Source organism: Drosophila suzukii, chromosome 3 (genome assembly GCF_043229965.1).
Source record: "Drosophila suzukii chromosome 3, CBGP_Dsuzu_IsoJpt1.0, whole genome shotgun sequence".
Classification (NCBI taxonomy): Eukaryota; Metazoa; Arthropoda; class Insecta; order Diptera; family Drosophilidae; genus Drosophila; species Drosophila suzukii.
Genome location: NC_092082.1, coordinates 65993908 through 66005913, shown reverse-complemented (window position 1 = coordinate 66005913; position 12006 = coordinate 65993908). Strand labels below are relative to the sequence as shown.

Below are 12006 nucleotides of genomic sequence, written 5' to 3'. Positions count from 1 at the left end.
GCATGATGGCGATGATGACATGCGGGCAGAACAGAGCAAAACCAAACGGAACGGCTGCTGGACGTGTTTGCTGTGAGCTGCGAGCGCATTGAATCGAAGCGTTAAGAGAAGGGAGCCCAGCCAGAAAACCTAGGGACAGCCAGACGGATAAACAAAGGGGCCGCAGGAAAACACCAGATAGATATAGTTAATACTCCGCGGCGCGTTACTGTTGCGAATACAGTCGAAAATTTCCATAAGTGATTGCCCCTCGAGTGCGTGCAGCGAAAGTAGGTTACGGCGGAAAGCCTTTTGAGGTGGCTCGTGGAAACGCTATCCGAATTTTCCGTGTGCATGTGTGTGGGCCGCTGGGTGCCGAGAAAATGCAGTGCGAGTGCCACAAAGGCGACAAGGGAAAAGTGCAAATGGCTTGATAGCAAATAGCGAATAGCAAATGAACGAACCAGCCCATTTCCCAAGTACTTCGATTCATACTCTCCAGCCGACAAGGGAAAAGTGATATTTTTACAACTGTGGCCTGCTTTTTGCACAGTCCAAAGTAACCCACACCCACACCGACACAGACACACACTCACACACAGGCGGACAGGAGGAACACACACAGACAGACACGACCACCATATAGCAATATATGCCCATTGAGTGCCTTATATCATTCGATAACAATCCACAAGGTGTCTACTATGCCGGACAGGAGCTATCCGGCGTTGTTGATCTCAGCGTCGACGCCACCAAGCGCATCAAAGGTGAGCCCTCGAATGTATACTACGAAAGTGCCGCCCATGACTCACGGGGCGTATGAGCGATGCGGTCACGCGTCATTTCGGTGCATTTAAATGCACGAAGGACACCAGCTAATGGCAATATTAAAATGTATCTCCCCACGGACGAGGTTTTGAACGTGCCCTGTTATTAATCGTTGCCCCTGGCCCCTATTCCCCCCCTCCCAGCAAAAATATGTGGCTGTTGTGACAGTCCTGCAGTTGTGCTGCTCTTGGCATTCCGCCATTTTCATTTATCCATGAACTCGTTAAAGGCGTGGTTACTTGTAGTTTTTTTATTTGGAAAATGAAACTGCACTCGGAAAATAATCGCTTTGCTTTATTTATTCATGATAGTCTGAACTGAAGTGGAAAACTTAATCTAGTTCGCAGCAGACCACTATATCGCTTAGCTAGTACTAGAACTTATAATCGTTGTTCTTGAATTATATAGATGTGAATTAATTTTTTAATAATTTTTTAATTTTGATTCTAACGAGACGACAATATATTTTATCATTTGCCATAGGTTAGGGTCATACCACAACGGCTTGCCGTGGGAATGAATTTTAGAATTGAAGCTCGAACTAGGGATTTTTTTAAAACCACCTATCCAAGGCATTTGATCTTAAAAGAATTACCACGAAACAGAACAAAGAGGGGTCCCAAAAAAAATCAAATTCCAATTGAAGGAAAATAAGAGACCATTTTGAGTGTATGACCTCTCGCAACTTGCAATTCAATTTGGCAATCCTTAGTCACAGCGGGCGGTGTGGGGCATCCTCTTGCAGGCATCCACGTCACCGTCAGCGGCTATGCCAAGATACGCTGGATAAAAAAGGGATATCCGCGCGACAGCGAGCGCGCCATGTGCCGTGCCTACCGATCGTACCTGTCCTCGCGGTCCTACGTCCTCGGATCCTGCGCGAGCAACTCGAGCATCGACTGGCCGGCCGGCGAGTACTCCTACACATTCCACGTCATTCTGCCCGACAATCTGCCCACGTCCTTCGACGGCAAGTATGGCCAGATCCACTACGAGATCATAACGACCATCGAGCGGGCCGGCCGCTACCCTAAGGTCTTCAAGCTGCCATTTACCGTGATACAGCCGCTGGACTTGAATGCCGATGCTATTTACAGGGTGGGTAACAATAATCTTTACAATAACATAGAATATCCCATTTTGAATCTTAACTAGTTTAGTAAGTTACAATGATTCATTTATAAAATTCTTTCAACATTTTAGTAATGTTCAATATTTTAGTACAAGGCTGATTATAAGATTCTTAACTATTACCATCAAAAAGTAATAGCTAACAAAAATATTTAATTTTATAGGTACAAATTTTTTTGTTTTAATAATTTGATCGTCTGTAAACAAAAACCTTACTGGAAACTAAATATTTTATTAAGCTTAAACATTAAGAATTAAATGGATAGCAACGTAATTCCTATAAACGGTTACCTGTTTATAGACAAACGTACACCTTGATTTAGCCAAAACTTGACTAACCCCTTTCTTTTTCTAGGTTCCACTGGAGATCCTCGATCGTAAGCGCTTCTGGAGCTTCTGCTGTCCCACGGGTCCGCTGACTGTGAAGTTCTCGACACCCTACTGCGGCTATGCACCCGGCCAGAAGATAAACTTCGTTCTGTACATCAACAACGAGTCCTCGATCGACATCACCGAGTGCGAGGTCAAGTTGAAGCAGGAGGTCAGCTACGAGTCGCACGATCCGCAGCACGAGTACCGCTACGACAAGCACCTGATCGCCCGCAAGCAGTTCGGAAACGTGCTGAGATGGTCGAGGAAGGTGTACCGGGGGTACCTGGACCTGCCCTCGATACCGCCCACTTCGGTGAAGCCCACGTGCCCCATTAGCGTTAACTATTCGATTAAGATCATCGTGAATCCCACGGAGTTCCACTGGAAGCTGAAGCTGAAGATCCCGCTGACCATCGGCAGCATTCCGATCATGGATGGTCCGGAGGCCCTGCTGCGATTCAATCGCCAGCAGCAACAGCACCAAGTAGTTAGTCAAAATTTACAAATATCCACGCAGCAGCGACAGCGTCAAAGGGATAGGGATCTGAATCTGGGTAGAGATCGGGATCGGGATCGGGACCGGACAAGTGCCTCAGCTCATCAGCGACGTCTCAGTAACATCAACAACAACAATCATGGACGCCTTGTGGGCGGACTACTGCCGACCAATAGCAATATGAATATGATAGTGAATGCCAGTCCCACGCCCACGAGCTCCACGCCCTCATCAACGCCAACAACTGCCGCCCTCAGGCCCACGGGCATGCCAGCGATACTGGTGACCAGCGATAGCGATAATCCCCCGGACTATATACCGATGAGTAAGACCCTATTCGCCATCTCAGATGAACCTAGAACTTTTTATGTAAATATAACTATAACTATACTTGCAAAAAGATCATTTCTGAAAAACTATTAAAATCAATTCCTTTGTAATAAATAAAATATTCAACGAATAATTAAAATCATGTTTATGCAAAAATTTTGCCTTGTTTATAAGGCCAATCAATTTTAAAAGACTAAGTATTAACTTAAATAACATTTTGCCTATTGTTTTTATAATACGACCAAAAACAAAACTCATGCCTGTGTTAAAATTAATAATTCATTTAATTTAAATCGTTCAAACTTATGACTGGAATATTCATCTGTAATGGCATTTTCACCCTAAGTCAAGTTTGCTTTAATAACAATCCCTTATTTTTCAGTGCCGCCCTCGTACGAAGATGCCATGGCTCTGAGTGAGAAATTCAGCGACGATACTGAGTTTTTGACCAACGTTAGCATGAGCAGCATTTTGTCCGCTCAGGCTGATGTTACCACAAGTGAGCCCTTTAAGCCGCGTTATCCGGTCTATTACGATTATGAGACACCGACCATACCGCCCGGTAGTGATGATTCTAATGAATCCGACACATAAAATCCCCTCCAATACAAAAATACCAAAAATTGTTTACCAAAAAAACAAATGATAAAAAAAGAAAACAAAAATGAACAAAATCAATTGAATGGCTGAGTGGCTTTTTCTATATATTCTTATTTTATTCCTTTACTTAAAAGTAGTTAGAGCATTGTTCTTAAATGTCTTGTATTATGTCAAAGTGATGAGATTTAAAATTGAAAAGAAACAATCTATCCAAGTTTGTCCGCTGTTATCTGCAGGAGATATAATATCAATGTTCGCTTTATTCTTGTCTGATCGGAAAAATTTAATTATCCTTTGCAGGTATCGTCTGAGTTTTAAGATTAAAATATCGCTTTTGATCTGTGCGTCTGTTAAGTTTTAATCTTTTTTCAATTAAATCTCATTACCTAACTAATTATAACTTTTTCATATATATTAAATTGACATTTTATTCCTATTATATAAAATTGTATACCCAAAATAATTGCACGTTTAATTATATTTACATGTTATAAAAAATTATAGACGATTTTTCTCTAAATTATATAATAAAAAATTGTTTAATTAGTAATTTTTAAAGAATTCCACTACCATTAACATATCTTTTTCTTTTAAATTATATTTATCCATTACAAAAATTAATTAATTATTGTAAACGTTTTAAATGAATATACCACATTTGTATACGTCTGAACCAAATACCTTTATCAATTTGAAAATATATTACAAATTTTAGATGCTTTATTAGAGCGTCTCTTAAATATTAAGACAAATACATTAACCAATTACCATTTAAGAGCATTATACATTTTCAAAGCTTTTTCTTAACTATTTCTACTTTTTCTAATATGCATTTCTCTGTTAATTAGACGTAAGCCGAGAAGAAACATTTTCAAAATGTTCTTAACTTGTAAATTTGTTCTCTTGTTACCGCCCCAAAACATGCTACATTTTGTACCGTCCACTCACGACCCCTACCACCTTCTTCCTCCGAAATCCGAAAACCCCAGAGACGCTTTACGATGAGTCCAATTCCCAGCTGCGCCTCACACTCAGCTGTCAGGACTCGGCACCACCGGAAGCGGAAATGGATGAGGAGGTGACCACAAACACACGCGGAGGAGAGTCCCTCGCCTGCGAAAAGAAATGAGTCGGCCTGGGATCAACCGATATGGAAAGAGCTGCATCAAATGTTATCCAATAAGGCAACCGCAACAACACTTACATATTTACTCGAAATCAAAATATTATAGAAACGGATAATTCAAAACAAGCGCTAACGTTTAGTAGTAATTAAGTCTGAGGCGTAATAAAAATTGGATATAGCAAATCGAACACATTTTTATAGAGCGACAGCAGAGAGGTATATATTTTAAAGAAGTATTAGAACTATCTGCCCTAAGATGGATTTACTTTTGAATTCATTTAATTTCCTCAAAATAATGCCGGTGCTCTTAATTTTTTATCAAACTTTTATTCTATCAGTCCTAATATTACTCCCAACTAATTCCTAATCCTAGTTTCTTTCTTATTCTTAAATTATCTAATAATTTTTTTTTTTTTAAAGATTTCAAATTGCAGCAGATTGAATACACAGTTTTATAGGGCCAAAACACAGTGATCACTGGCTACATATATACGAACAACGTAGTGAAAAGTTAGATGAAATCCTTCAACCCTTAAAATTAAGATAAGCCCCTAACAAATCTGCACAATTTTAACTAAAGGAGAGTCGAAACTAAATACGAAATTAACATTTTCCAATATTGAATATTGTATTTATAAAGTATCTATGAGAAATTTACAAGCGATGATTAGCCAAATTGTTCTTAGTTTTTATTATTTTGCATTATCCAGTCATTTAATAATCAAGTCATTTAAAGCCAGTCTAACCAGCAATCATATAAGTCTATTCCTAAGTCTTAACTGTCTTCAATTCGATTCAATCCAATTTAATAAAGCTAAATGAGCAAAATATATTATGTATACCCCGAAGCTAAAGGTAAACTGATTTAAATGGAGGCTGGGTCACATCCTGATAACGGATCGTCTAAAGTGTGTAGTCAGTAAAGAATCTCAGTAGACTGAGCTGGGTCGTAAACTGAATTTATATCTTTATGTCGCCACAGCCAAAACAGACTTCGGGCCAAATTAGCAGTAAAACAGCAGCCATTTCTCATGTAGACGACTCGTGAGGAAAGCGTTTTCAGACCTCATCAGCTTCGGCTAAAACCTCAAGTTGTCACACTCACTTGTTCGCCGTCCGTCCACGAGGTCGCAACCGGAGTGTCTGTCGCGTGTACGCGGATTATTGAAAACTAATATAATAATGGTATTCCGCAACTGTTGGCCATAATTTTCCATACCACTAAAAATGCCAGTAAATTGTGAATTTAATTTATCGCGTGCCGCTGCCGTTTATTATACAGGCGAGCAAATTTCAGGCTCGCTCACTGTGACAGTCGACGGAAAAAAACCTTTCCCATTAGAGGGTAAGTAAAAGATGCCATTAGGCAAATGAGTTGGTCTAATGATTAGATAGGGGAGAGTTCTACAAATAAGTGGGCAATCTGTTATACTGATCGTATTGTTTTTTCCCCTTTGACAGGCGTAAGTATCACTCTCCACGGAGTCTCAACGGTTCACTGGCGGGAATCACTTCGAGGTCCCCCGGAAATCGAGCATAATGATAGTACCGGAAAGTTGGAGTGCGCCAAAGTGGATTACAAGGGCAGCAAGGTTCACATAAATCAAACAAAGAGGTTGACTGATGATCTACGCCTACAATCTGGTGTTTTTCGATTGGGTGACTTCGAGTTCGAGCTCCCTGAAAATCTGCCAGCCACCTGCAGACTTCCCTTCGGCAATGTGGAGTATTTGCTAAAGGTTGTCATTGAAAGGAGGGGAAAATATAACAAGTGCTTTCAGCAGCGACTGGTGATAAGAAAGAGCCTGGAATTTAGCGATCTACAACCGCAATTTAAGGAAACATCGAATATAAGGCTTACTCTCTCCCGAAGTGTTTTTGTTCCCGGGCAAAGTGTATCTTATGAGGTTACTTCTAAGGATGGAGTTTTGGACTTTCTAACCCGGCTTTGTAAAAGAACCAACTACACAAGTCAGGAACCTAGTATAAAGACCAAAACAGTAAGACAAGTTTTATCAGAGTGTTCGGACCTCAAAGGTGATCTACGCCTGCCTCTGACAGCTCCTATTATGAGCCATTCGGATCAACTGGAACCCATACAAATCAGTTACTTTATCGAGTCATTTAACAACTACGATGCTCCGATTGAACTGCCCATTATTGTGGCCACAGCAGCACCACCAGTTTTCTCCCCCATGGAATCCTCCCGACTTTGCTTCGTAAACTTGGGTGAGCCAATATACTCTACGCTCATCATTTCACAAGAAACTAAATATTGTTCCCCCTTTAGCCTTGAGCCAGAGCGAGCTGTTTAGGCCAATTAACCAGTTTGTGGCCCACAGCTGTTCCTGGGAAAGTGGCGCCTTGGCGCTGAACAAACATTGTGAACGCCTCAAGTTACTAAAAGGCCCGAAGAGAAAACAGTCGTACGTGCAATTAGCATTGCGATACTTGTATAAGAAAGTACTACCCTGACACGTGCCGAGGCTGGAATTTCAGTGTCAAGCTATTGATATTTTAAGAATTCGGTGGAACTTAACTGAAAAGCGGCGATGAATAGTAATCCAAGCAACTGGAATAGGGGAAGTTACTTTTAAACTGCACAGATAATAATTTTTATGTATCAGAGGATTTTTTTAAAATAAGCTTTTTAATTTTTTAACATTTATATTAAAAAAATGTAAATTAATTGTTTTAAGTTATTGCGAGTTATCTAAAACATATAGTGCACGGGGCTATCAGGTTTTTGGATCAAACTGATTTTATATTAATAAAGCCTTTTATTTATTATTATTAAATTGTTTTAAAAATTGAATAATTAGATTCTTCCTAACTTACAATAAAAGTCAATAAAGTTTCTTTAAAAATGTTAAGTCGCTAGTAATAAAATAGATTAAGCTACGTTTTTCTCTGTGGACATCTCATTTCATGCAGCCTCATTTATTTATGTACATCCCCCGACCAAATGACGAGCTCTCATTATCGGAATTATGCATGCGAGATTAATGGAGTGAGCGCCCGAATAATTTCGAGGTACTAATTGTGCCACGTTATGCGGCAACAAAGTGGCCAAGGGGTTACAGCCAAAGCCTGCAACCCAAAAAGCAAAGTGCTTGTTGTGACGACCTGCTCGATTTTGTTGACATTCTTTCGGGCGTTGTATCGTCGCTTGATATATGGTAATAACCAAAAAATACGCCAGTATGTAGTGGATATTGGCTCCTGACCTCGCCAGCATCCGCCCCGTTGGCTTTCGTCCCCGTACTTTCGTGGCTAAATAAGTGAGTGTGTGCGTGTGCTGGCCAACGCCAAAGCCAAAGCCAAACAAAGGAAACCGAAAGGACCCACGGCCAAAAGCTGCTCCATTTCCGAACGTTTCGCGCTGAAATATTAGACCAGAAGCAGACAGTAGACGGCTACACAGACGCAAGGCGCCAGCTTATTGATTCGACGCCCCCGAAACTCCGCTCCCCGAAAAACGAAAGCCCGATGGCGTCGGATGCTGACAAAGAACTCGCCGTTCAGAACTCAGTGCGCGTCTGGCTGTGTGGAAGTTGGGTTGCTCTCCGGAGCTCCGTTTCGCGAAACCCCCAATAGTAGTGATGAAGTCTTGGTGAAGTGAAGCCGGAAGGAAGTGAAGCAGCCATGCCCACCACCTGTGTCTTTCAGCTGGATCGCCTGAATCCGGTCTACAACAGCGGGGAGTACATCAGTGGTCGCATTTTGTTGCGCACGGACAAGGTGAAGCGGGTCAATGGTGGGTTATTCCTACTCCATTTGGAGCCCTATCACAATGGGATTTATATATGTCCCGAAATTCCCCAGCCGTATATGTGACCCTGGAGGGCGAGGCCAAGGTTCAGTGGTCGATGAGCGGCAAGAGCGAGACGGCCAATTATTCGGGCCATCAGCAATATTTACACTCCCGCACCAATGTGTTCGATAACACCCTCTTCCGGGCTGGCGTCCACGTATACGTGCTCACTCTGAGGATTCCCCCGGACTGCCCATCCACCTGCAAGGGTCCCTACGGCTACATAGCCTACACCATCTCCCTGACCATCGACAAGCCCTGGGGGTTCGACGAGGTCTTCCGGAAGCCCATAAACGTCGTGCAGACCCTGGACCTCAACTACAATACTGAGTTTGCAGTAAGTTGGAGTGGTTTTTAAGCCATTCAGTTGGCTTTGCCTCAACGAACTTGACAATGTTCCCTATATTCGATTTCAAATCGCGTCATTAAAACATTTAATACATGAAAAAGGCGGATTGCTAATGGGTTTCGGTGTGCTGCGATAGGACTTCGAGAAAATGAACTGGTTACATTTTTAGTAAATTTGTAAACAGAAAAGTTCAATTACAAAAGAACCCATAAAATGTTGGCATGAATATCCTTTGCTCTTGGGAGCTCATAGCCTACTTGCATGGCCCAAAACAGTGGTCGGCGAAAAATATAATGGCATGTTCCCTTTCAATTGTTTGAGTAATTTTTACGGAAAAGCTGCTGACCGCTGTTGTATACTGTGCGTGTGGCGACAGAGCATCGGGAACTGCCAACCGGTCGCCTGCATTTTTAAATTAGATTTATGGTAGAGAACAAAAATTCGGAAGGCATGTTCAACGTCCAATTAATTTTATTTGGTTATTTTTGAAGAATTTTAAAAGCGTTACATAGAACAGTTTTGTTATTCAATTAAGTTGTACTTTTCTAATAAACTCTTGTTAAAAATCAAACAGTTAGCTTATATAGGTTTTTAAAATTAAAGCAAATGTTTTATTAATTATTTTAAAAATAAAGCTAATTGATTATTATTTTTTAGTTTGATCAAAGAAAGGCTTCTAAGTATGCATGTTCGTATTTCCTATCGTTCATATTAATAACACCGTCTATACCAGCTGCCTGTCAAGGACGAAAACTTGAAATACCTCTGCCATTGGCCCTGCATCTCGGGACCCATCTGCTCCACCCTGGCTCTGCCCGCCTCCGGATTCACGCCCCTGCAGGAGGTGCCCTTCCGCTTGGAGGTGGACAACCAGTCGCCCCACTACGACATCATCGGCGTGGAGGTGTCCATCAAGCAGCACTTCGTCTTCCTGTCGCGAAAGCCCGTCAAGCGGAACTTCTACACAAAGACGCTGGTCAAGGAGCTGATCTCGGACCGCACTCTGCGCCTGTCCAAGCGGCAGTACGAGTCCAGCATCTGTGTGCCCATGGACACGCCCCGGTCCACCCTGAATCCCAACTACATCGTCTTCCTCCACTACACGCTGCAGGTGAAGCTGAAGACGGGCTACTTCCACTACGACACGGACCTCTCGGTGCCCATCATCGTGGGCACCACTTCCCTGCAGCACCTCAGGGACTCGGTCCACACCCAGCAGCCCGTGCGGAGGACGCCCACGCCGGAGAGACAGCGACTGATCGAGCGGGTGACTCCCCGGCCGCCGCCGCTGGAGGAGGAGTCCGCCGGAGAAGCGGATGCGGCCACCGACGAACCGCACCAGGCGATCGAGGACGATGAGCCACCCTCGTACGACAGTTGCCGTGAGTTACTTACAATTATCTTAACTATAAATGTGGTGCAATATCAGCTCATGTAGGAAGAAAACAATTTAAGCCGAAGTAATTATAGTCGTTTCACCTTCTCTGCTGCTTGTAATTTCAAAGCCATTTTTGAAAAGACCTTGACTTAATAAATTGCATTTTTGTTCTTAACAACTGAACGCGATATTTATATAAATTCTTTGTGACCTTTGATTTAAAAAACAATCAGCTCTATTTCCAATTATTTATTTTACTGAATTGCTTTATGGTTTTTTAACAACTGAACACGATATTTATGTAGTATAAACGCAATTTTATAAATTTAAAAGCTCTTTGTGACCTTTGTTTTACAAAAACAATCTGATATTTTACAATTGAAAAACATCTGTTGACTATTGTAGGTAAGGAGTTGCATGTTCACATGAGGCTGAAATCTTTTCGAATTATTTTATAGTTAATAAGTTAAAACAAAAATAAGGTAGTATGTAATCACAAGTGTGGCAAAACGTATACCTTAGATGGTGAAAGTATCTAAGAGCAGACCGGATGCCCATTTTGTACTTCCTGTAACTTTAGATTACATCTATAAAAACTATAAAGTTTGTTAAATATAATATAAAAATTTAAGTTTTGTTGCATGCATTTTAAAAGAAACGTTAAAATATTTATGTCATTTTGGTTTATTTTAAATAGGGCGAGTACAATAAATACCAACAATCAGTAATACAAATTATACTTTGTGTATTTAAAATAGAGATAAATCAACGTCTTAATAAGCCTCACAACTGTTTTTTGAGATTGGTGTAATATTTAATCAGCTGTTTTCGTTTTTACTTGCAGTACCGCCCTCTTTCAGTTTTGCCACCTTGGCGGGCAGCCAGCAGACATTGGGAAGTAACCACGCCGTGGTCCTGCAGCGCATTCACTTACCCAAGTTTCCCGGCTTTAGCACCCTTATCGGGACCGCTCCAGCCCACGGAATGGAGGACTCCGGCTTGGACATGCACATGTACAGGTCGTACGGCTCCCTGAACACGGATCACACGGGCCGGAGTCTGGACACTTTCGGATCCCTCTGCGGTCCACTTTCTGAGCACGTCGAGGAGCGGGAGCCGGAGGCTGAGGAGGAGGCGGAGGTCGTGGATGTGACTGCCCAGGTGCACCGACCAGTTCCAAGGGCCCGAGTTGCCGAGATCGAGGAGGAGCTGGAGGATGAAGACCTGTTCTAATGGAGAAGTGTCTTATATACATACCTACGTATTACCATCCCAAGTAACAAGTAACTTAAGTGTTCAAGACTAAGGCTTATACAGGATTTTTAGGCCGGATCCTAGTCCGTCGTCTAGGTTTAGAGAGCTTTCATTGCGCAAATTTGTACACTCGCGTACCATCCAAAATTGATCGAATCGAACTTATTGAGTGCCAAAGTCCTTTTATTTCTAGCACACGTATTTACCGCTTTTCTACATCCATCAAACATTTACGGTTTAAATATTCGACTTGATAAATTTACTAATTATCCTAAGTACCAACTAATGCGTTCTTAAGTGGACAATAAATAAATGCAGTATACAAACCAATCAATTTGTAAAATGCACT

At 41.8% G+C, this 12006-nt stretch overlaps 3 protein-coding genes across 4 annotated transcripts; all 3 read left to right on the top strand.

Moving 5' to 3' along the window:
- The first annotated feature begins 30 nt into the window (after window positions 1–30).
- LOC108013816 (arrestin domain-containing protein 17) lies at window positions 31–5275 on the top strand. 2 transcript variants are annotated; one of them, XM_036819030.3, is made up of 5 exons: window positions 31–746; window positions 1553–1905; window positions 2294–3131; window positions 3519–3635; window positions 4726–5275. In XM_036819030.3, exons 1-5 carry the CDS (start codon window positions 632–634, stop codon window positions 4863–4865), a joined length of 1563 nt encoding a protein of 520 aa, XP_036674925.3. In that variant the 5' UTR covers window positions 31–631; the 3' UTR covers window positions 4866–5275. The 2 variants fall into 2 exon arrangements, with proteins under 2 accessions (XP_036674925.3, XP_016935282.3); XM_017079793.4 differs by having other exon boundaries at window positions 3519–3698.
- Window positions 5276–5857: 582 nt separating this feature from the next.
- Window positions 5858–7735, top strand: LOC108013817 (uncharacterized). The gene is made up of 3 exons (XM_017079794.4): window positions 5858–6207; window positions 6324–7091; window positions 7153–7735. The coding sequence occupies exons 1-3, from the start codon at window positions 6090–6092 to the stop codon at window positions 7335–7337; spliced, it is 1071 nt and encodes a 356-aa protein (XP_016935283.4). The 5' UTR covers window positions 5858–6089; the 3' UTR covers window positions 7338–7735.
- A 169-nt stretch (window positions 7736–7904) lies between these two features.
- Window positions 7905–11981, top strand: LOC108013808 (arrestin domain-containing protein 3). The gene is made up of 4 exons (XM_036819299.3): window positions 7905–8619; window positions 8688–9013; window positions 9759–10407; window positions 11248–11981. Exons 1-4 carry the CDS (start codon window positions 8508–8510, stop codon window positions 11634–11636), a joined length of 1476 nt encoding a protein of 491 aa, XP_036675194.3. The 5' UTR covers window positions 7905–8507; the 3' UTR covers window positions 11637–11981.
- The last annotated feature ends 25 nt before the right edge of the window (window positions 11982–12006 follow it).

What these genes read in the sequence shown, in the direction of transcription:
- LOC108013816 (XM_017079793.4), top strand. Translation starts at nt 632, where the DNA reads ATGCCCATTGAGTGCCTTATATCATTCGATAACAATCCACAAGGTGTC. An exon ending in CGCCACCAAGCGCATCAAAG is followed by an intron (nt 747 to 1,552) that starts GTGAGCCCTCGA and finishes ATCCTCTTGCAG; the next exon opens with GCATCCACGTCACCGTCAGC. An exon ending in ATGCCGATGCTATTTACAGG is followed by an intron (nt 1,906 to 2,293) that starts GTGGGTAACAAT and finishes TTCTTTTTCTAG; the next exon opens with GTTCCACTGGAGATCCTCGA.
- LOC108013817 (XM_017079794.4), top strand. Translation starts at nt 6,090, where the DNA reads ATGCCAGTAAATTGTGAATTTAATTTATCGCGTGCCGCTGCCGTTTAT. An exon ending in AAAACCTTTCCCATTAGAGG is followed by an intron (nt 6,208 to 6,323) that starts GTAAGTAAAAGA and finishes CCCCTTTGACAG; the next exon opens with GCGTAAGTATCACTCTCCAC. An exon ending in ACTTTGCTTCGTAAACTTGG is followed by an intron (nt 7,092 to 7,152) that starts GTGAGCCAATAT and finishes TTCCCCCTTTAG; the next exon opens with CCTTGAGCCAGAGCGAGCTG.
- LOC108013808 (XM_036819299.3), top strand. Translation starts at nt 8,508, where the DNA reads ATGCCCACCACCTGTGTCTTTCAGCTGGATCGCCTGAATCCGGTCTAC. An exon ending in ACTACAATACTGAGTTTGCA is followed by an intron (nt 9,014 to 9,758) that starts GTAAGTTGGAGT and finishes CGTCTATACCAG; the next exon opens with CTGCCTGTCAAGGACGAAAA. An exon ending in ACCCTCGTACGACAGTTGCC is followed by an intron (nt 10,408 to 11,247) that starts GTGAGTTACTTA and finishes TTTTACTTGCAG; the next exon opens with TACCGCCCTCTTTCAGTTTT.